This window comes from Acipenser ruthenus, chromosome 6, assembly GCF_902713425.1.
Source record: "Acipenser ruthenus chromosome 6, fAciRut3.2 maternal haplotype, whole genome shotgun sequence".
NCBI lineage: Eukaryota > Metazoa > Chordata > Actinopteri > Acipenseriformes > Acipenseridae > Acipenser > Acipenser ruthenus.
Window position 1 is genome coordinate 51184355 of NC_081194.1, and position 23801 is coordinate 51208155.

At 39.8% G+C, this 23801-nt stretch overlaps 1 protein-coding gene across 14 annotated transcripts in view; it reads right to left on the minus strand.

Moving 5' to 3' along the window:
- ehbp1 (EH domain binding protein 1) overlaps window positions 1–23801 on the minus strand; it is a 157553-nt gene that overhangs the window by 26242 nt on the left and 107510 nt on the right. For 8 of the 14 annotated variants that reach the window (XM_034921689.2, XM_034921690.2, XM_034921686.2 and 5 more), the window contains 5 exons: window positions 12169–12316; window positions 10774–10917; window positions 9407–9540; window positions 6073–6211; window positions 831–928 (listed from right to left, as the gene is read on the minus strand). In XM_034921689.2, the coding sequence (XP_034777580.2) occupies window positions 831–928; window positions 6073–6211; window positions 9407–9540; window positions 10774–10917; window positions 12169–12316 (663 nt within the window). The remainder of the gene's footprint in view (window positions 1–830; window positions 929–6072; window positions 6212–9406; window positions 9541–10773; window positions 10918–12168; window positions 12317–23801) is intronic. The other 6 variants (XM_034921697.2, XM_034921699.2, XM_034921695.2 and 3 more) reach the window with 4 other exon arrangements.

Sequence of the window (23801 nt, forward strand, 5' to 3'; positions counted from 1 at the left end):
AATGGCGTGCATGCCACCCCCTCTCAAGAAAACCTCCTCTCCCACCAACTTGTTATTCTCAAAAGATGCTGGAAAAGCATATTTATTTAAATTCAGAACTAAGGATACTATGAAAAAAAAATTTGAATTTTGTGCTGATGCATCTTCTTTTTTTTTTAATGGGAAAACCTTAAGTTTCAGCTAGCACTTTTTCTGCATCATTCCTCCAGCTGTCTATCAAATGCAGCTTCCTCCCTGCGGTCTATCAAATATTTCCCTCACAAATCAATTTTACACATGATCAGCCCATTCCCCCACTGAGCAGAACCTCCCTGTTAATTAAGTGAAGAAATTACCATATATATTATATTAATGCAAACATCATTCAGCTAGTAATTCACGGCTGATCTGGATAATGGAAAGGTTGAACACCCATTAACCCAAGCCAACAAACCGGGTTGGCTGAGAAATTCTAGCAGGTCTCCTGTGACTCTTTCCCTCTAACTGCTGCTTTCCAGTATCTGCTATTGTAATAATTAAAGCCATCCTGCTAAGATCAATACTGGAATCTATTTATGGGAAATGCCCTGATCGAAATGTCTCAAGGAAACTGGGGCTGTGCAGTTCTTGTACATTAAAAAAAAAAAAGTAATCTAACAATTATCACCACACAGCAGACTAATTCAGTTGTGCACCCTCTTAGGCTTTGAATACATTGGAGATTGACATAAAAAAACCTCAAAAGACTTTTTTTTTTTTTTTATTTACTTTTTTTAAAACGACTACTTGCATATATGGAAAAAGAATGATCGGCAATCTGAAAAAAAGAATATGAAATATGCATTAAGTACTTCATCTTCAGACGGCTTCCACTCAGTTTCATTTATTGGCACCCTCTCCTCATTTGCTTTCTTTGAATCTTCTTGTACAGATCTTTGCTTTTTTACCTCTGAAAAAGAAAGGATATAAAAATATATTTTAAATGGCTTCATTATACATTCACACCTTGTGCATAATATAAAAAAGAGAGACCAGACTAAAAGCAGTTGTTGTTTTCTTCTTCTGAACCCACAGACAGTTAAACAGCATCTCTTATTCTCTGCATACACAAGGACTTTCGATTAGCACTGACTAACTATATTTATGGCATGTTAATCAAATTGGCTGGAATTTTAAATGCAATTCACATTTAGAAGCAATTTAATTAATAAACACACAATCAGTTCCCCAACTCTTGCTGACCTGTGTTGCTAAATCTCATTTGAAAGAGAAACTTTAAATAACAAGCAGGACATTAGAATTGAACTCCGTATCAATTATTGCATTTTCAGAACAGGACAAGATTCAGTTGTTATGCTTATAAAACGTTTATGTAAATCTCAGCAATGACAACCAAAGTCAACTGGCTCCTGAAAGTCATCGGTAGTTTCACTGGAAGTTTGACTCAGAATTCACTGCATGGCTGGTAGAAATGCAATGGTGGTTACTTTATTATAACAGGCAGCTAGCTTATACACAGAAACAAAAATGATTTATTTTAACAATGATATGTACAGAGACTTGTAATAAGTAAACAGACATTCCCTCACATTTTCTAATGACTAGTGTCTGTACAGTTCCCTCCAACAATAATCACCTCTTTTTCTGCAGTGTAAAAAACGAAATAAACATAAGCTGTTTATTTAAATTGTAAAAAGTTACTTGTTTAAAATATATGTGTCTGCCCAAGAGTTTGGCTCAGATTGTCACGTTTTGTCTATGAAAGACAAGGCCATTGTAACTTACTGAAGGGCCATTTTATATCTAGTGTAAACACAAAGGCAGATTTACAAGGAGGAATACAGCAATGATAATAGTATATCAATCTAACAAGAAACAATTTAGTTGTAGGAAAGAAATTCAATTATTTTTCTTATTCGTTTTCCTCAGAAAATATATCTTTGCACATGATTAATAAATAACCACTTTTTAATAATTAAGCTATTCTGGAGTAGTTAGGTGGTTTGATTTAAAAAAATACATTTGGAAAGTAAAACTGAAAGCCCCTGGTCATTACCGGGAAGCTGTTTTCAACTGTGCTGAAACAAGTTTATCCTAAAATCCTACAGAAGCCACAGCTTTGCCAACGGGAGGCCGAGTACAGTAAATGTGCCACCATCACATGCAGAAGTTACCCCAGGTCCCTGATGTGAAACACACAATGGAGTTAAGGGGGACAGTTGTAATTGATTTGAAGTTAAATTAATTGCTTTTCATTCATGTAACAACAGGTGGTGGAGCTGAAGTTGGATTCAAAGGAAGAGTAAACATAACATGCTGGGAATGATCATCCAATGGTGGACATATAGAGCATGCCAGAAATGTTAAACAAATTTGTTGAAACTGGCAAACAGCTTAGCACTATGTATGTTTAAAAGCAAGCTACAGCCTAGTATATATATAAAATAATAATAATAATAATAATAATAATAATAATAATAATAATCTGGTGCAATTTTGTGTATTTAATTCCCATGATACACATAGTGTGCTGGCTGACTGAAGCCAACTCAACTATTTCTGGCTTATACTTGTAATTAAAAACTCATATTAAATAAATGGCAGGACGGTTTCAATATGTGCATGTAATATGAAAAATAAACAAATAAATATAATAGATGACACTAATAATTAACAATGAGATGTAATAACTGGGTACTTGTAAGGGGTTTGTCCGAGTACATGCCTCATTTCCCACTCCAAGGATGTCTGAAGCACTCATTTACTGTTCAATGAAACAGAAAATTTGTTTGCCATCTTGTAGCCTGCTGGGCTACCAGCTGAACAAAGTGAAGCCACAACACTGTGTTACCAGTTACTGGAGCAGAGGCTCCTCACTCCAGTAGGCACACTCATTAGCCTTTCATATCTGAAGGTCAAGAATCTTACTCCTACGCTTTTTTAAAAAAATATACTTGTGTGCTTTGCCAACATGCTATCAATACAACATAAAATGTATAAACATTACAAAAATCAGTCGAACTTGTATACTACACACAACAAAAAAATACAGAGGGTATCACTGGGTGTAATTATTATTATTTTTTTCACTAAATTGTGTTGAAAATGTCCCTTTATTAGGATATAACATGCATCATTACAGAAAGTGTGATGAATGCATCATGTTTTTACTTCAGTTTCTAAATTCAGAGCAATCAGGTAGTGAAAACCATAGAAACAAAGAAGCAGAAGAAAAAATCAATCAATAACAGACTAGTGGTAACTTTTTGGTGTTTATTAAGACAGAGACATAACAGAACAAAACGTGGCCTTGCCATTAGTCTGATACTGCTGACTTCTCAGTGTAAAAGAACATGCCAAACAGTCCCTGAATAAAAAGTAATTAAGAGATTATTCCACAGACTGTGCAGAGGACTGCATACAATGCTGGTATGTAGTGAGTTTTCAGTTCTCTATTGTGTATAGGCCTTGTGACTGTTGTGTTGATGGCATGCAAGCAGCTGTGCCTTTCTTACCGCTCCCAGCAGGTGCCACTGTGGGAGGAATCTAAAGGGAATGCATAGCGAAGGGAGGAATGTGCTCCCACACCCAGACATTCAGTATTTCATGACAAAGGATATACCATATATATATAATAATAAAAAAAGGTAATGTAGGTATTTGAATACTTGATCTTTATATATTCACCCCCCTTGGTCATTGGTCATTCTCACAGTTTGTTGTATTACAACCTGAAATCTTGATGCATTTAAATGGGATTTTCTTTCCCCTTTGATTTACACAACCTACTCAAAACTTCAACACTTTCAATGTGTGAAAAAATGGGGGGGGGGGGGGGGGGGTGTGTGAAAAAACTAATCAATTAAAAATAAAAACATGAAAAGTCTTCATTAGATAAGTATTCACCCCCTTTGCTATGACACTCCTAAATAAGCTCAGGTGCAACCAGATGCCTTCAGAATTCACACAAAAAGTTAAATTGAGTCCATCTGCGTGCAATAAAAGTGGTTCACATGATTTCAGATTAAATACACCTGTCTCTGTAAGGTCCCACAGTTGGGAAGTGCATTCAAAGATACTACCAAGGAGCTTTCAAAACAACTCCGGGATAAAGTTGTGGAAAGGCACAGATCAGGGGAGGGTTATAAAAAGATTTCAAAGGCATTGAATATCCCTTGGAGCACAGTCAAGTTGATCATTAAGAAGTGGAAAGTATACAGCACCACCCAGAATCTACTTAGAGCAGGCCATCCTCCCAAACTGAGCAGCCGGGTAAGAAGGGCATTGGTCAGAGAAGCCATCAAGAGGCCAATGACAACTCTGAAAGACCTACAGCATTCCATGGCTGAGATGGAAGAAACTGTCCATGTGTCAACAATAGCTCAGGTACTCCACAAATCTGGCCTATATGGAAGGGTGGCAAAAAGGAAGCCATTTCTAAAAAAAGCCCATGTAAAATCCTGCTTGGAATTTGCAAAAAGGCATGTGGGAGACTCTGAAAAGATGTGGCAAAATATTCTGTGGTCAGGGGCTCCCGAGTGGCGCATCCAGTAAAAGCACTCGCTAGAGTGCAGGATGCGCTCTATAGCCTGGATGTCGTGAGTTCGAATCCAGGCTATTCCACAGCCGACCGTGGACAGGAGCTCTCAGGGGGTGGCGCTCAATTGGCCGAGCGTCGCCCGGGGGGAGGGAGGGTTAGGTTGGCCAGGGTGTCCTCGGCTCACCACGCACCAGCGACCCCTGTAGTCTGGCCGGGCGCCTACGGGCTTGCCTGTAAGCTGCCCAGAGCTGCGTTGTCCTCTGACGCTGTAGCTCTGAGGCAGCTGCACGGTGAGTCTGCAGAGTGTAAAGAAGCGGGCGGCTGACGGCACACGCTTCGGAGGACAGCGTGTGTTCATCTTCGCCCCTCCTGAGTCAGCGCAGGGGTGGTAGCGGTGAGCTGAACCTAAAAATAATTGGGCACAATATATATATATATATATATATATATATATATATATATATATATATATATATATATATATAGCGATAGATTGAAAGATCAATAGATAGATAGATATGGCAAATATGGACTGCTCTTTGAGTCGCATATCAGAAAATGATTGCCCCAGAGGGAGGGCAATACTGACTGACAGTAGTTAGAAGTATCGGAAAGGTTTCAATGTATTCAATTTTTTGTTGTCATGTTATTTACTCCAGCAGGAGGTGCGCCGGGGCATGATTGGTAAGGAAATAAAACACTGATAATGCTGGTAGGAATGGAAAAATTTTACATAAAACAAAAAAAAATGTACACTTACAGGGAAGGCATCATTGTTTCCTTTTAATTGATGTAGATATGTTGTATATTGTTTAATAAACTGGTAGAAGTAACTATCTCTGCACAAATGAAACAGGAGAGTACAGCAGGTGTTTTCTCTGTGTGAGGGAGCCTGCCGAGAACATTCTGGAGATTGACTTAGGTGAAAGTGTGATGATGTAATCACATTCAATATTGCCCGATACGTGCAATAGAGACCGTTTTTTCAGGCAATATTCATTTTTATAGGATGGCCATGTGACCTTCTTTTGACCAATGAAATCCAAGGTTTCAAAATAATAAAAAAAATATATATATATATATATATATATATATATATATATATATATATATATATATATATTGGTTTTCACCTTATTTACCACATTTCACTGTTAAATTTTGTTTTAATTGGTGTTTCTGACTGACTATAGTTTCTTTCAGCACTGTAGCCATTTGTCTTGGATCCCTTTCACTGAGTCTTCTGTAAGGTACAGACATGATCTTCCTGAGTTGGTAGCCGACTGGTTTTACACCAAATGAAAGTGGCATGTTATAAAACTCCCAGTTTTGAGGGACAACTCTCCTTTGCTTAAATTACTTTAATCCAATTCACCTGTTTTGTGGAACCTGCTATCTGTGGTATGTGGACGGCAATGATTGTGTTTTTGTAGATTGGATGGGCTGCACCATATAGTTTGTATTCCTTTGAATGCAAGAAGAACTACTGGAATGGTTTGATTTTCTACAGTATATTTCTCTAGTGAGAAACTGAACTAAAACACTATTCCTACCTGGTCTGTTTTCAACATACTGACTGAAAGACTGGAGCTGTGTTTTCCTCACTGTGGAGTCCTTATTGAACATTACAGGACTTCGCAACCGTTCTGTTGCTTTTCGCAATCTCTCGGTGCGATTATCTTCTGTATTGTTCTGTTAAAAAAAACAAAGGAAAAATAAAGATTTTAAAATGAAGAACATTGTTTTGGAGTATTAACCCTTTACTACAGCATATGGGTTGACAATTATATGTCATTTTCATTTTTGAGTACAATCCTGCTGTGGAAACATGTAATTAAGTTTCATTTTCCTAACCCCCCCCCCCCCCCCCCCCCCCTCCAAAAAAAATAAATAAATAAAAAAACACCAGCCATATAATTTATTCTAATTATGCAAATGAATACTGCTTTTGTTTTCAAAGTATACACATGTAAAACTACACACCATGTCTTCTATTAAGTTTTATTAAATTGTATTATGTGCATGTAATAAGCCAAGCCAAGTGGAAACAGCTGCCTTGAATATTTAAAACATTAAAAAAATCGTGTTAGAAAGTTTACAATTAGTGTACACGTTCCACCTCTTGAAAATGAGTAAATGTGGTTGTTGTAAAAGATAATATGGCAATTTCATGAAAGCACCGTCTTAGTGAATTATTATTAAAACATCCCTCTTCACAGAGCTAGAAGATTAACAGCTATTAATATTTAAATTGTAAGTACATCAATTGAGATTTGAACAATTGCACATTTTTGCCTTTTTTAAATACAAGTGCCATTTTGAAATAGTTAATATTACACTTCAGGTTTTATGTATATGTAAATCAAATGAAAAAATACAAATGTTTGAATTCAAAAGCAAAACATTTGCACTGCAGATTCAATACTTTTTCTCTGTCCTGAAGGAAGCACATACATACAGTAAAACCTCATCATAATATTCAAATATTCAGTGCAGCTCACCCATGTGTGCCTAACTGGACAGGGAGCGAGATCAAATGTATGCATGCTGTTCCCTTATGTTATCTCAATAGATTGAAATACATGGTCTACACTTACTATTTATTGGCTTCTGACTATGATCTTTACACAATTAAAACATCTTTATTCTTTAAAGCTCTGCGCTATGGTATATGAAATAATATAGTGGTTTATAGTGGTGAAAAAGGAAAGACTAGTTTCCAATTTTATGGCTGTTGAAATAAACACATAGTAATAGCTTTAAAAATAGTAGTTTTGTATGCCTAGCCTTTAAAGCTATGAAAACTGTTTCTTCTCATGTTAATGTTGGAGAGGAAAAAAAAGTCAAACAGGCCACCAGAATTAAACTTCCCCAAGGACCACCCCTCAACCCCCCTTCACACACATGGCAACAGCAGATACCAAGGATACCATGTATAAAACAAATATTGCATTTTGTTCTTTATCTATTATTATTTTCATGAAGTGTTTTGAAAGTAAATAGGCAAAGGCCGAGATGCATGACTAATAACCAAGCCTGCTGAATGTCGAAACTGGTTATCAAACGCTACCAAGACTGCACCCTTCCTTTGCATTGAGACAATCAGTAATGAGGGAGATCTCTAATAGCCTATTCTCTAGCCTCAAGGAGGCCTGGGATACAGAATCCTCCAGGGAAGGAAGCAGTTTATCCTCCTTTGCAAATGCTGAAGGCCTCATTTACAAAAACGTCTAAAGTGTGTTTTACAAAAAACAAACCCAGAGATGAAGGCTCAACAGTTCCCAGAAAAAACAGATGCATCACTTTCTACAGACTTTTGCGCCTGTTGTCACCAGTAATGAAGTGCTAATTTAAATGACTTGTAATGTATTTTTATTATAGATTAGGTTTTCACTACCACCACTGCAGAAGAGATCCAGCAGTTCAAGCCAGGGGATTTATCAAAGAAAAACAAACACAACTGCTTTTTTAAAGCCCTGTAACGCATTAAAATATCAGTGCTATTAGCTTAGCAAATCCCACTTTAAGAAACCTTTTTACAACCAGAGACTCCTGCCACTTTACAAATGCATTCCCCTAAACCAAGCTAATTCACTTAGCTTTTACAATCCAATGTGTTTTCCACAGCAGCTTCATCTCACATTAATTCCACTGTAGAAAGCTAAATTGAATGTAAAATCAGACTTGATCTGGCTCCTCTTTGTTTAAAAGAGGAGACTGAAAGTCCTACCCTGCTAGATCACTTTCATCACCTACTTATAGGAACCGACAGTATAAGGGAAAGCAATGAAAGTCATTGTTTTACGACATCAAAGCCCTCTATATATCAAGGAAGGAAATCCTTTCAGTCAGCATCGCTGTCCCTAAAGAGTTTGCAGGTGGGGTAAAACCTGCAGAACTGAACGTGCTCCACAGCCATAAAGATCCTGTTGACAAATAACAGGTTGTGCAAAAAAAGTATTATATTAGTCATACAGATTGAAAACCAAAGTGGTATCAAATAGGATGCATATCAAATAATATTAATTTTAATATTAATAATTAGATTTCACATTTTTTACTAGGATAGACTATTAAGATGCAACTCAAGTTTTCAAGAGTTGTAAAGGTATAGACAGAAGTTGTTAGATTAACAAACAGCATTTGTGATAGTTCTAAAACTTAAATATAAAAAATCATTAACACATAAACCAATCGAGTGAGTTATAAATAAACTGAAATATTGTATATCAAGGTCAGTATATTTAGTAAGGCTATTTCTAATAATTTTAATGAGAAGCTAATTAAACTTTTATTAATTGGTTATACGCACAACCTTTCATTCAGAACCCTAGTTCATCTATAGCAAAAAGTATGTTCTTCTACTCTAATCTAATAAAACTATCCCCCCAATACAGGTCACCAGGCAGCAACCCATTAATTAATTATAATGAACACCTTTAGGGTCCCCCCCCCCCCCATATATTGCAGCCCTGAGGTCAGGCCGACAACAGCACACACACACACATTACACAGTCACTTTATACCCACAAGATTTTAAAGTAAACAGAGTTATAAAGATAACAGGCAGTGGTATATGCTACAGTATTACATGGGAATACAGGGACCAGAATATGTCAAATGCACAGCATAGTAACATTCTGATACATTGTAGGATGTCTGCTTAAAACAATCCAGGGAATCTTCATCAAAATGATGGTGCCATCTAGAAACTGTTTCTGCAGTAGTCACTTGTAAAACGAGAATAGATAAATATGTCTGACTAACAAGGTGTCCTCTTGATGGACAGGACTTGAGGTGATCTGGTGGGAATGTGAAGGAGGAGCCACTCATTAAATTACCACAGGGTCAGGCAGGAATCACGGTCAGAGGCCACCGAATAATTACCTTAAGTTCTTCCTGTTCTGTACCATCATCAGTGACTTTCTGTGCAGCAGCGGTCGAGAGAGTATTTACTACCTGAGGACGAGCCTCCAGGAGCTTCTTGAGTTTGAGATCCACATGCTTGCTGTTGTGTCCACCTGGATTGACAAATTTACATGTGTAAGATTACAGCTTCAACTGTACGATCTATAGAGACAGTATACAGAAGGAGTGAACCAAATGCAACACACCATCACACACTCCAGAGGGGCAGGGAATAAAAACAATTATATAAATGTGAATGTAAGCTGAAACGCTGGGCTGCATATGAACTGGGTTTAAGTGGAGAGGAGGCATTTTAAGTACACATGGCCATGAAATTGGAATTCGAAACAAAATGAGAAGGTTAAGCATACATAATGAACAACATAATATTAAAATCAAATCCATACATCGTAATTGCCAGGCAGACATTTGTTTTGAGTGAACAAATGCACCGTACTGTACTGAATCTCCTTGAAATGAACTAGGCAGCAAACATGCAGCCTTTGTAAACTTGGATTGTTCCATCCAGTATATTAAACTTGTTAAGGAGGCCAGGGTCCTTATCAATCAAGTTATATTTTCAGTAGTATTAAAAAACAAACAAAAAGTTGTTTTAATAGCATGCTGTATTAACAGTAATGGTCACAAAGATGAAAATAGAATACAAAAGAAAAATGTTAAAGTATATGTGGATTATGTTTTCAATGGACTATGAAGTTTATTTATTTCAGCTGTCATGTCTTTGAATATTATTATGAATATTATGTTTATTATGATTATTGATTAATTTTGGTGTGTTTCAAATAATACCTTTGGTGACTATAAATACAATTTTGCTTCCTTTTCCTACTACTACTAAGTAGTAGGAAAGTAGTTCCTACTAAGATCTTTGAGTTTAAACAAAAAAAGTTAAAAAAAATTTAATGACCAAATATGATCAACTTTTACAAAGACACCAATTAAGACAAAAAAGCACTGAAAGACTGATTTATGGTATTTTTGGACATTTTGAATCTCCAAGTCCATACTGACTGCATGCCAAGACAGTGCTAGGCAGTGATCAAGGTCAAGGGAGAGGATACAGGAAAACATCTCGAATATCAGGCTGAATATGTAAGGTGATGTTTATGATCAACACGTGACAAGAAAGATGAATGGTCATCATTTACTGATTGTATCCGTTCATTAGATTAATAAAGTGAAGTGGGGTTGAATATGTAAGTGATGATAATATAAAGCCAAGGACAAGACAAGCCACTGCACACAGATGATTAAGCTATGGGATACATGCATAGCAAGCAATGTTAGGCACACTCAAAGTTGCAATCTAAAACACTCTTAATTACCAAGAGAATCAAGGTCCCTTTTTAGGTTAGTAAATTCATCTCCATCTCCTGCATAGGAGCATACAGGGCTAACCTCATCATCATTAGTATCTACATTATGATCATCATCCTCACCATGATCAACACCATCCTCGTCACCAAAATCTGCAGGGACAAAGATATTAGGCACTTCAAGTAGGAAACACTTGAAACAAGTCAATTAGTATTTGATTAGTATTCAAATTAAGGGCATGCGTAGGTAGAAACCATTTGACATGAGTAAACACAACAGTTTGTTATCAGGAGGAGTCAAAACGCTATCTAAAAGCAATCTGTCCTCATTATAACCCTTATCACCTAGTCTGGATTGGCGTGACGTGAAACAACTAAACAAAATCTTAGTTAAAACGGTGGAAATCCTCAAAAACAACAATTACATTTGTAGAAATAAAACAAGCTTCAACAACCAAGACATACTGCAATGGATTCTCTCATTTAATTTATACAATTTTGACGTTTTAAATCAGCGCAGTAAAAGCAGGTTTTTAAACTGATGTTATATATATATATATATACACATATACACACACACACACACACACACACTGTGTAGTTCTGCAAACACTATGGTGCAATAATAAACAAATGCACCACAATAAAATTCACAAAGTTTGTCTGCACCCTGCCTGTTTCTGAATCTGCCCTCCTGCAGCCTTTATGAATTAAGGTTTCCGAGTGGAACACACAATAGCTAGGATTATGCGTTCTGCACGGCAAGCCTTGTGCATCAAGCCCAAAGTACTTTCTCGAAACTTGTTTTTTTAATGAGGTTATACAATTAGCAGAATTCAAAACCATAAAGTAAAGTAAACTTCTTTCAATATTTTTTTTTTCTTGAGACACAGTCCCCTTTTGTCAGAGAAGCTTTTTTCTAATCTACTATAAACAATCACTTACCTCTAGATCACAAGTATAGACTCCCTTTGGGCAGCCAGCACAGTACATCATACAAACCAGTATCTGAGAAGCATCTTAGGAATTAACATTTTAGATGGTTTACTGTGGTTGCAATACAGTGGTCAAGGCAGGGATGTAGGACATGCAGATATTCATATCATCATGCCAGTTTCCTGCACCCTGCTAGGCAAGACTGTAACAGCTGTGATTTTGTACTGATTCATACTGAGAATTTGGGAAGATGTTGCTTCATGGTAAAATAAACTTTTACTTTGGGTAGCTGGGGCAACCAAATCGGAGACAGCAGTTGTTCAATTTAGGAATTAGTGTAAATCATAACCTCATTATCATGACCTTGGTGATGCATGAATGGATATTTTTGTACAATTATTTTTTTTTTATTCTTTTTTGTATTCAAGGCTTGCTTTGGAAGTGCTCGGCTACCACAATACCACTCACCTCCAGATGCCTTTGACCTTTCTTTCAACTTCTCTGCAGCCATTTCATTGTAGCTGGGAAGTTCTGACATCTTCACACCAGATCGAGCTTCTGCTATTAACTGACGAGCTCTCTCCCTCAGCTGACGACGTCGCTCTTCATCTTGCTGCTAGGATATATATTGAACAGTTGCCATCTCAGTAATTGACAGAAATGCCATTTCATTCCCAATCTGATCATCACGATAACGACTAGTTTACAGCATGGGGCTGGAGACCACACTGCAAATAGAATGCTTCGTATCTGTCTGTATCATACATAAGATTTTCGAGGCAACATATAAATTAGAAAAAAATATCTTTGGCCCCCCTGCCCTCCACCTTGTATTTGGCAATGACATTTGGAAAACAAATACAAATATATAAACAAACACACATCTGTTTTAAACAAATGATTAGCTTTCAGCTATATCACCTTAAAACAGAAACATATTCTACTCATTTCATTTCAATGCTCAAGTAATAAACACTTGATTTTCTCTGCAATGTCCCTCATTTGGGTTTCTTTCTTTTTAACGGCCTGCACACCTGATGTTAAGATGTTGGCAGGTTGAGGGTACAATTAACTATTGCAATTTAAAGCACTTTACTGATGAGGTGCCAATTCGCTTTAAAGCCATTCTGAATTCAACACAAGTCCACCAAGAGACACCATTTGAAGCCTGCAGCCAAGTAAAGATAAAGATAAAGATAAAGCTTTATATTCCACACTAGCGAGTGTTTAGCAGTTTAAAATCTGTGCAATTCACCTAAGCAGTCATTAACAAAACAAGCACAAAATACTAATTAGGTACATTTTACAGATTTCCATGTAAATTGTTTGTTTGTAGCTATTGTTCAGAAGTACAATGGGAAAATGCAAATGAATGAATGAGAATGCAACCCTAATGGGACTCTGTTTATAACCATTAGCTCAGAGGTGTGCTGTAATTCGATCTTCTGGCAGCGAGATTTAGCCACATTTACAGGCTGTGTGGGCAGGTTACAACTTATAAAACCCTACAGTAAACAAAGTATATGGACACAACACAATATCCTGAGCCTGACTGACACAATTTCCCTATCAGATTGCCTCAATTTACTTTTCTACTAATGTCCCAGCACTGGATATGCAGTTTTCCCGGACCCTTAAAAGCTCTCCTGGGGTTGGCAAATTTGTGATATTTGCTTTCTCACCTCTTAACTTCCCTAAGATACACAGCAGTTAGAATTAAGTTCACCTAAACACACTTGTTCACAATTCATTAAATCTGGAAAGGCCAGGCTTTATAAGTTTAAACAGGGATAAGGATTTTCGAGTATATAATTACAGCTGGATTTCTGCAACAAGTTGTTCTACGAAAACACAAGAAATCTGATTTAAAGAAAGAAATTCTTCTAAAGCGTATTTACTCCATGATTCAAATGTTGCAAACAGAAATCTGCTAAACATGTTGAAATGAGAAATCCGATTACTACTGCTGTTATATTTGTGTCTTGCTTACTTTGCTTATTACTAGTTTAAACTAGTCTATTACTAGTTTAAACTTCTTACACCTATTTCAGGTCTTCATTTATTGTGCTTTAAACCATTCGTTCATTGTGGAAATAGCCTCTGCATTCCATTAAAAAATAGCAAATTGTAAGTCAAATAAAAAAGTGTCTTTTTAAATAAAATGAATAAACCTTTTAAATGAATACAAAACAAACATGACGGTATCTAAAGCCCACTTTTTAAATCAACACAAAACCGCAGAAGATGTTTAAATATGTAATTTCCACAACACATTGCACACAGAATTATTTTTAACAGCATTTCCAGTAAAAGCTATGATTATTAGAATACCCATATATTTTGGTTTGAAGTCCCATTTTATATTTCTAACAAAATACAAGTCTGTATGTGAAATTACACCTTGTAATGCTTCAGCATACACAGGCAACTTTGGGTGAATAAATAATGCAACTTCTTCTGTTCAACCTTATAAAAATGTATTTGTATGCAATTTTTTTTTTTATATTTCACAGTTCACTGCTATCTCGGCAAGCTTCCTTCCACTGCTTCAATGGTGCTACTTTTAATTTTATCCTCCTTAGTCCCAGTAATTAAAGTGATCAGTAGTGAAATCCTTGTAGCTTTGACACCACTGCAACCCACTTGAAGGTTTTAAAAAGGGAAAAGAAAGGACCAAAGTTTCATTTCAGTGGAACAAGAAAAATCAAGCTTCTACTAAATCTCAACTTTATCCAATTGTTCTTTCAACAGCCTTTGGATCTTAAGAAACATAAAAATGGCTGTCGTTAGGGGGTCCTTTTTGTACTTGCCGCAGATGGCAGTGACTGACATTACTTTCAGGCAAAAATGACGCCATGGATTAGTGAAGGTGAATCGGGATGTGAGAAGCTGTCCATGTAGCTGCCAGGATAATTACTCACCAAAAGAATCCCTTAAATGGTCTTCAAAAATGTATGGTTCAAATGAGATGTGGAAAGTCGCCTAACATGTAAAATGCTTTAAAGAAGAGTTAAACATCTGCAGCAATAAATTAGCCATCATAGTATATTTATTTCAGAAACAAGCATAATAACAGATTGAAAAACAAGCAAGATATGCACAATGTTTAAATTTAACTTTACACTTTTATGTTATGTTGATGAGTGATGGTGTGTTGCATTTGAGTGATGAGTTAACTTTCCAATTAAAAAAGCTATTTTAAAAATCTACAGAGAAATCGTTAGGTTATTATTATAACCATGGTTCCCTGAAATAGAAATGTAACCATTACCTAATGGGTGTTTACCTTCTAAAGACCCCAAAACTGAATATTATATACCAAAGCTGCTTGGCCGAGCCTGTGAGGCAGTCATGCCCACCCCCAGAGGGTACAAAAGGACTGCACGCACAGATCTCAGCGTCATTTTTCATTCAAGTCTGCTGCAATCATGGACGCAGAAACCTTGAAGGTTAATGGTTACATTGCTATTTCAGGTAACCAGGGTTGTGATAATAAGCTAACACTCCCTTTCAAGTACGAAATGTAACCATTACCTAATGGGTGAGTATACCAACGCCGTTGCAAAGACAATATTGCAGAACAACTGGAATTCTACAAGGCTAAGCTGAGTTGTTGTCTTGTGCGTTACCATTAGGAACCCCAGTAACAAGTAGCTAGGGCTAAAAAATTTAGGGAGAAACTCGCCTCTATGATTGTATTGTAAGGGTCGACTGAGAAGCTGCCCTAAACACTATGGGACCTATTTAGCAAATATATGCGCAGGCGCTTTCGGTAGCGTAAAAATGACAGCGTTAGCGAACCGCCACGATAGTGCATGGAAATGTGATTTAGAAGTCGGGTCTCATGCGTGGGCTAACGCATATCAAATAGCGAATCATGCATCTAGCCAATTAAAGCACAGTGGAGGGAGTAAGGTTACAACCTATAAGGATTCAACTTTTCCTTTAAGAGAACCTGTGCATCTGCAATAGCGAACAGATGGCATTTTGAAACCAAAAAAAAAGAAGGAGCTTTAAGCAACTTGGAGGTGGAGAATGAATACTTACGAAATAAAAAAAGTCATCTATAATGCTTTGTCTGACCTGCTGGCATTTGCAAAATCTGCAACCTCCACCACTGGTGCTTCAAGTTCAGCATCTGCTTCCCTCAAACCCTGTAATCTTTCCTCTGTAAGTTCAACATCACATCCATTATGGAGAGCTATGTTATGTAAAACACAACCAGCCAGGATGATATTGCTAACCTTCTGAGGAGTGTACTGTAGTGTTCCCCCAGAGACATCCAAACATCGGAATCGCATTTTGAGTGTTCCAAATGTTAGCTCAATTACAGAGCGAGCACATTTAAAGGTACGGTTATACCTCTGTATGGCAGGGGTCGAGGGGTTGAGCAGCTGTGTCAGTAGCCACCGTTTCAGTAGATACCTGTTGTCCCCTATCAACCAGCCTCTCAGACTATCATCCTGCTGAAACGCAGCTGCCACCTGCGAATTAGCAAGGATAAATGAGTCATGAGCGGAGCCAGGATGGTTTGCATACACGTTAGTGACGTAGTTGTTGGCAACACACACTTCCTGCAAGTTGACAGAATAGGTCCCCATACGATTTATGTCGAGGTACCTATCCTGTGTTGGTGCACGTAGCTGCACATGTGTGCAATCGATGGCTCCCAGGACACCAGGAAACCCATACCTCCCAAGAAAACCTTGCTTTGTATTTAATTGCAGCTTGTGAGAGACAGGGAAATCGATTAATTCTCCTGCCCGCTTTACTAAAGTTGCACTAAAACACGGTTGTTAAATCACATAGGTGAGCAAAGTGTGTTTGCCCACACATGCGCCTGATTTTCGTGCGTTAACTGTCCGCAAAAGTGTTTTGCGATTGCCTTAAGGGTTTGTGAACGTTGCTACAGGGTTGGGGTCAATTACAAATGTGTTGGTAAACTCCAATTCAATTCAAGAATTTTTATTTGAATTGAAAAAATCTTCAGGATACAGAATTGGAATTTGAATTGGAATGAAAGGAAATAGAATTTAATTCCATGAAATTCCACTCATTTTAAAAAGGTTGAATGCCACATTTATTTTATACATCACTATAAACAATACCGATTGCAACAGCATTAACCCTTTGCGGTCCATTGTCGGACTGGGTCCGACATTGCAATTATTCCTCACAGGTCCTTTGTCGGACTGGGTCCGACATCATTATAGCAACGCAATAAACGGGTGTTTAGTCGTTTTTTCTCCGGAAAAAGCCGAGAAAACCATTCAATTGCCGAGTGGTAGCGACAGGAGCCGAGACAAGTCGGAAAAAAAAAAAAAAAAAAAAAAAAAGGCGTATTTCATGAATAGTCATACATGGTATCAGGTATCAGATAATGGGCGTCCATAATAAACAAGCTGGCTAAGTGCGTCAGCGCACTGAGACTATCATGGACATTTGCAGAGCTTTTTTCAGATGTTATAGTAATAAAATAATGACTTTGATCGCATTATTGAGGAGTTTGGTGATAAAACGAGTGATCTGGAGATGATCGATCGGTATGTACGACTATTATTATTATTATTATTTATTTCTTACACAGCTGAACGCTATAGCAAACAAAAGGCTGGGGAGGGGCTGGAGATGCCTAGTGTGTGCTTTGTTGATATGCAGGGCCATTTAAACCCGTTTGACTGTGAAAAAAAATACTTTTAAACAGCGCGTATAAAATTAACTGCGCGTGTGAAAATTAATTATTCCTGGCGTGCCTGACGCGCGATTAATAAATGGACCGCAAAGGGTTAATATATACTTTCAAATACTGTATCTTAAGCATGGCTCAAAGCTTTCAAAAGTTTTTTGTAATGAGATGTTTAAGAGCTACAGTAGTCCTTAATTATTTGTTTTTCTTTATTCATCTGTTATTTAATCCTTTAGTTTTTCACTCCTATGTTGTTACATGCCACTCATTTAAAAGTAGTGGTGCAAATACAAGTGCAGTGTTGTCCATTTCGTGCTGGCCTGCAGCGACAGCTCCAGACTGTGTTAGCCGTCTAATAACAACAAACACGTATTTTTAGACAACACAAAACAAACAAAACACTCACGATAACAATACAGGTTCTCCTTCCGGTTCAGCTTTAACTATAACAAAGGAACAGATCACCTCGCTACGTCCCCTTATATATTGTTAATCACTCCCCCTTGGTTAACGATTGCAACCGATCCTCCAATCAGTGGCTGCCACATCATTTCCCTTCTGGGTCAATGATTTAGTGTACTGTAGCGCCGCCCCCTTTCTAGATGGCCAACTTCCACCTAAGCCTGGGAATGAATTGTCTGGCCATCCCATCCAGGGCACTCTGTTCCCTTTACACAGCGCCCTCACAGGTCGGGAGGGAGATTTATCACCAAGAATAATTCTGTCTCTGTCACAATTTAATAAAGGTATGAGGAGTAGCCCACACCGCTGCACTGCAAATGTACTTGACAGATGCACCCTGGAATAAAGCCCACAAAGTTGCCATGCCCCTGGAGGAATGGGCAGTGAGCTTTCTGGATGGGAAAGTTAGCCAGCTCATGGCACTCCTGACTGTGTTTGCTATACATTTGGACAGCCTCTGCTTAGACAGGGCTTGACCATAGGACTTCGCCCCATAGCACACAAAAACTTGTTTGGACTGCCTCCAACTTTTCATCCTGTCGACGTAGTATGCCAGGGCCCGCACTGGGCAGAGCGTATGGAGCTGCAGCTCCCTGTCAGACTGGAAAGGAGGTGAAAGGAAAGCCTCCAATTCCACAGACTGGCTGACATGGAATGCTGAGATTGTCTTTGGCAAAAGGGCAGGATTGGTACAGAGCGTAACCTTTGTACTGGCCTCTGTAAAAGTAAGCAGACTTCTGCTATGGAGAATGCCTGCATCTCACTCACCCGCTTTGTGTAGGTGATAGCAAGCAAACAGTTGAATGCATGGGCTCAAATGGAGCCTTCATGAGTGCATTGAGCACCACTTAACCCAGCGAGGAACAATGTCCTTCGTAGGCGGCCGAAGCCACCGAGCCCCTTTCAAAAATTGCCCCGCCAGGAAGCTTAAGCTCCTGGGGAGACCGAGTCAATTTTGACATGGCAAGCCGAAATGGCTGCCAGATAGATCTTTAAATGTAGAGGGGGATTTCCCCTCAACAAACAGTTCCTGCAAAATTTGCAGTATTACTGCCATGGGATAAGTCATGGGGTCGAACCCACAAGGCAGACACCGCGTCTGAATGACGCTCCACTAGTACCTGTACTGGGAACGTGTGGACGCTGCTCTGGCATTTTGTAGGGTGTCAATAACTCAATTGGACAGACAGCTCAAATGCAGCTGTTCAGGGGCCAGACCCAGAGCTACAGACTCAATGGGTCGGGATGCCATAAGGTCCCCCGTGCCTGACTGAGCAGGCCGGGGCACTTGGGCAGTCTCCACGGCTGGCCGCTCAGGAGCTGTATCAGAGTTTAAACCAGAGTGTCCAAGGCCAATAAGGGGCTACTAGAAGCACCTTGGCCTGGCCTTGCCTGATTTTCTCTAGACACAGAGGGAGCAAGGTGAGCGGTGGGAAGGTATATAAACAGAAGCCTCAGCCACTGGTGTGCCAAGGCATCTACCACCAGTGGGTCCCCCCCTCCTATTATGGAGAACCAAAGGGGACAGTGGGTTGGATTCCTGGAAAGCAAAAATATCTATCTCTGCTCTCCTAAATCTCTCCCAAATGAGGCTCACCACCACGGGGTGAACCTCCACTCTGAGGCACTGGGAACTCTCCTTGAGAGGTCTGCTGCCCAGTTTATCACACTGGGGCAGATGTACTGCCCGCAGTTAGAGGTTCTCGTTTGACCAGAGCAAAAGCTTGCGGGCCACGCAATGGAGACTGGGTGACATGAGGCCGTCTTGGTGGTTGATATAAGCCACCACTGTTGTGTTGTCTGTACAGACAAGCACATCGCTGTTTTGACTCCTGCACTGTTAAAGCACGGTGGTGTTTCCACCCTCCACCGATCTGCAGCTTTAAAAACATTCATGTGGAGACCCTGCCAAGGGGGGTTCCACACACCTTGCACACCCCTGCCATTCCATACAGCGCCCAAGCCCAGGCTGGACGCGTCCGTGGTGACAACCACTCTTTTGGTGACACCGCCCGGCGCTACACTGAGGTGTAGCTGGGCTGGCTGGTTCCATCAAGAAAATGCCTTTAGACAGTGATGAGACACTGTCAACAGGCAGTCGTGGTTCAACACGGGCTGAAAAACCCTGCTGTTGAACCAGGCCTACAGAGGGCGCATGCGCAGAAGACCCCAAGGAAGTGTCTGGGAAGCTCCTGCCATCAAGCCCAGTTTCTGTAACGTCACTACCGTGAGTGCTCTGTTGAGCTGAAAGAGCTCCAAACAGGCGGCTATTCTCTGCACTCCAACAGAGTGGACAGCATGGACCTGGAGTCCAAGCACACTCCTAGATAGGAGGCTGTCTGAGAAGGCGTGAGCTGGCTCTTCGCATTATACACCGTAAGGCCCAACCATTAAAGGTGGCCGGTGACCAGTTCCATGTGGGCCTCTGCTTCTCCGTATCATGCACCCTATGGTGTATATAGACCAGGAAACAGCAAGAACTGTAGCCGGGTGACCCCAGGATGACTGGATCTCAAAAAGAAAATCTGGGTGCACAGGGGGACACGGGAGAGGTGGCAGGCTCATCATCAAAGATGGACTGCCTTGTCCCACCTTCTGCAGGCCAGGGAACTTGCAAGACTGCAGTGGCCCTCTAGATCAGCGGAAGAAGTTGTGCCGACAGGGGATTTGCTGTCTGACTCCTCAGAGGCAGCAATGGACAGCACATCATCCTGTAGCCAATCTGTACTCGTAGTCCCCTGGGGCCCTAAGGGGACACACGGGGGAAGTGGTGCCGAACGTTCACATAGTAACTCTGCGAGCATCGTTCCTTCGTGGGAAACTGCTGCCCAGAGCTTCTCCATTTGCTCTGAGTCCGCTGATCGTATGGAATGGCAATTCCTCTTCTTCCTTGGATGTGCGCTTGGAGAAAGATGCACAAAACTCACAGAATCTGTGGTTAGTCAGTGCCTCCTTGGCAGGAAGAGCATCTGCTGTGTTTGTCCTCAACAGGCAGACTGGCCTTGCATGTGTCATGGGGATAAAACCCAGACATGATGCAAGTAGCAATGCAGTGTACAGTAAACAATGTACAGGTGCTGTCTCAGTCTGCTTATAGACAGCAATGGGGCGGGTCAAGACCCGAACAAGACCGGCTTAGTACCAGACCGGGGATGTAAAGCACCGGTCGGCAGCGGGTCGGTTTGGTAGCGGTACAGTGACTTTAGCCCTGGGTCGGTGCGGTACGGCACCTGGTCAGAACCGGGATGGTACCAGGACGGTTCAGTGACTGTAGTTCCGGGTCGGTGTGGTACCGGTGCGGTAACCTCATCCCTGGTTCGGTACAGTATGGTACCGGGTCGGGAACGGAATGGGTCAGTGACCTCGGTCCCGGAACGGATCCATCTGTTCGCAGTTACCACGGGTAGCACTGTACAGGGATGCCCACCTGTACAAGCTACTGGCAAAACCACACAGTCAGTACCTATACGAGACTGAGATAAGCCTGCTTGTTAGAGGTATTAACAGCCCTCGTAATGGTGATGCAAAAGTATTCGCCAAAATGGCAGAGAGATATTGTGGAATGAGACTGCAAGCAATCTCAACCAAAGCGCGTATCTTGGTCTAGCGCAGCACTGCTGGCAGCAGCTTCACGCGTATTTCTGTAAAAAAAAAAAGAGAGAAAATACTTTCTCTACAAAAAGCAATAATAACACAATTACATTTAAAAAAATAAACATCTTGTAACTTAAAACGAGAATTTTAATTTAACTCCAGCCGGAGCTAAGCAGCCTGTGAGGACAGCACAAGTCAGCCGACTTATGTTGCGTGATCCCTGGGAAGGAGCGACTCAAGCCGCTGGCTTCACGCGGGGCACAAGGCCACTGCAGGATGCAACAAACAACAGGCTGTAGTGCACAATATACGCGTAATTAATAATAAAAAAAAATTATTACAGCGTAAATAAAATATCGCATAAATTATGTAATACACAATAAGTAGTGACAATTATACAGTCATAAGCAACACGTCCTCATATCTGATACTAGGCTCCCCTGTTAGGTCAGTCTTGTAAGGAAAAATGGAGCTGAGTTCTGTGCGTGCAGTCCTTCTGAATCCCTCTGGGGCGGGCATGACTGCGTCACAGGCTCGGCCAAGCAGCTTTGGCATACAATATTCAGCTTCGGGGTCTTTAGGAGGTAAACACCCATTAGGTAATGGTTACATTTTGTACTTGAAAGAATACTGCATTCATTGCATAAAAGGTGGGGCTTTTTTCAGTTTCCAAAAGTATCTTAGCAAGCCTTGTCGTGTATAATAGACATTCTTACATTTTAATATTGCATTAAAAGCAAGTCATTAATGGTTTTAGTCTCCTGAAAAGGTAAAAATAAGGTTGCTGTTTTTTTGCCTCACATTTACTTATAGAGGGCTCATGTTTACAATGACCTGCGTTTTTTAAATTGTTAATGGCCTGCCCGGATTACACAGTGCGGGGGGGGGGGGGGGGGGGGGGGGGGGAATTATCATTCTGCCCTTTCATCACTTGACAGGAAGCAACACACTGTTATTAGCCATTTAGAAAGAAAGGGAATTCTGTGCCTGTCCAGAGGCAAGGATTACCAAAATGCACCCCATTCGCCGGCTATAGAATATGCAATGAAAAGTGGCAAAATAAAATCACAAGGCCTTTAAAGATTTAGGCTGGCTGAGGTTTTAACTAGGAGCTCAATTTGATGTTGTCTGAGTAAATAGGATTTGAGATTAAACATTAAAACCATTTGGAGGCTGATCTTTTTAAACCATTTCAAACTTTTTGACCTGTTTAATCCTTTGCAGTCCTATGTCGGACCAGGTCCAACATTACAATTTTCCATTTCTGGTCCGATGTTGGACCCTGTCCAACATCATCAAAAAGACGTCAAGCACAGATCTCCAGTCGTTTCTCCGGAAAAAGCCGAGAAAAAAATTCAATGGCCGAGTGAGACCGATAGTAGCCGAAAGAAGCCGAAAAAAAGGGGCGGATCTGAGCAATACACATAGGCACGGCACCACAGCGATAACACGGACATAACAAACAAGATAGCTGCTTCTGCATCCAGCACTCAAAGAATATCACAGACATTTGCAGAGCTTTTTGAGATGTTATAGTAATAAAATAATGGATTGCATTATTGAGGAGTTTGGTGATAAAACGAGTGATCAGGAGATGATTTATCAGTATGCACAACTATGAAGAGGTATACAGCGAACAAGGGGTGGGGCGGGGCTGGAGATGCAGTACTGAGTGTCCTGTTTATATGCAGTGCCTTTTAAACCTGTTTTACTGTGAAAAAAAATACTTTTAAACAGCGTGTGTGAAAATAAATTGGACCTGACATGCCTGAGAGGCACTGAATAAATGGACCGCTAAGGGTTATTAATTTAGCCAGACACGAGTCTCGGCCCCACTTGCTCGTTTCTATGGGAATATTAAGAGGTTTGCCTTTGCCAACAGGAAAACATAGGCTTTAAGGTTCAAGTGGAAAAAGTGGCGTAGAACGTCCAAAGCTATCCCAAGTTTGTCCTTTGTGAAGCGGCTAAGTAAATCGGTCATCGTGTTTCTACTTTAAAATGTACTATTAAGCATGTGGAATATTCATTACATATCTTCTTAAAACTGATTGGTCAATTGGAACATAGGATAATCACAAAATCTTCCAAAAGAAGTAATACCCTCTTTGTAAGGGGTTAATAATTCAAACCTGCAGATAACTCCCAGGATGAAGTCTTACTTCTATTACAGTTCACCTTACAGTCTGTGTTTTTAGAATTTTGTTAGTGTTTGCCAATCAGTAGAGAATCATGGGAGTATAAATCAGCAGTGAATTTCACACTTTTCATGTTTCCATTTGCAATAAGACATTTTCAGGAACCAATCCTTCCTTAGAAAAAAAAAGTTACTAAGCAGAAATATTAAAGTAACAGAGCCCTC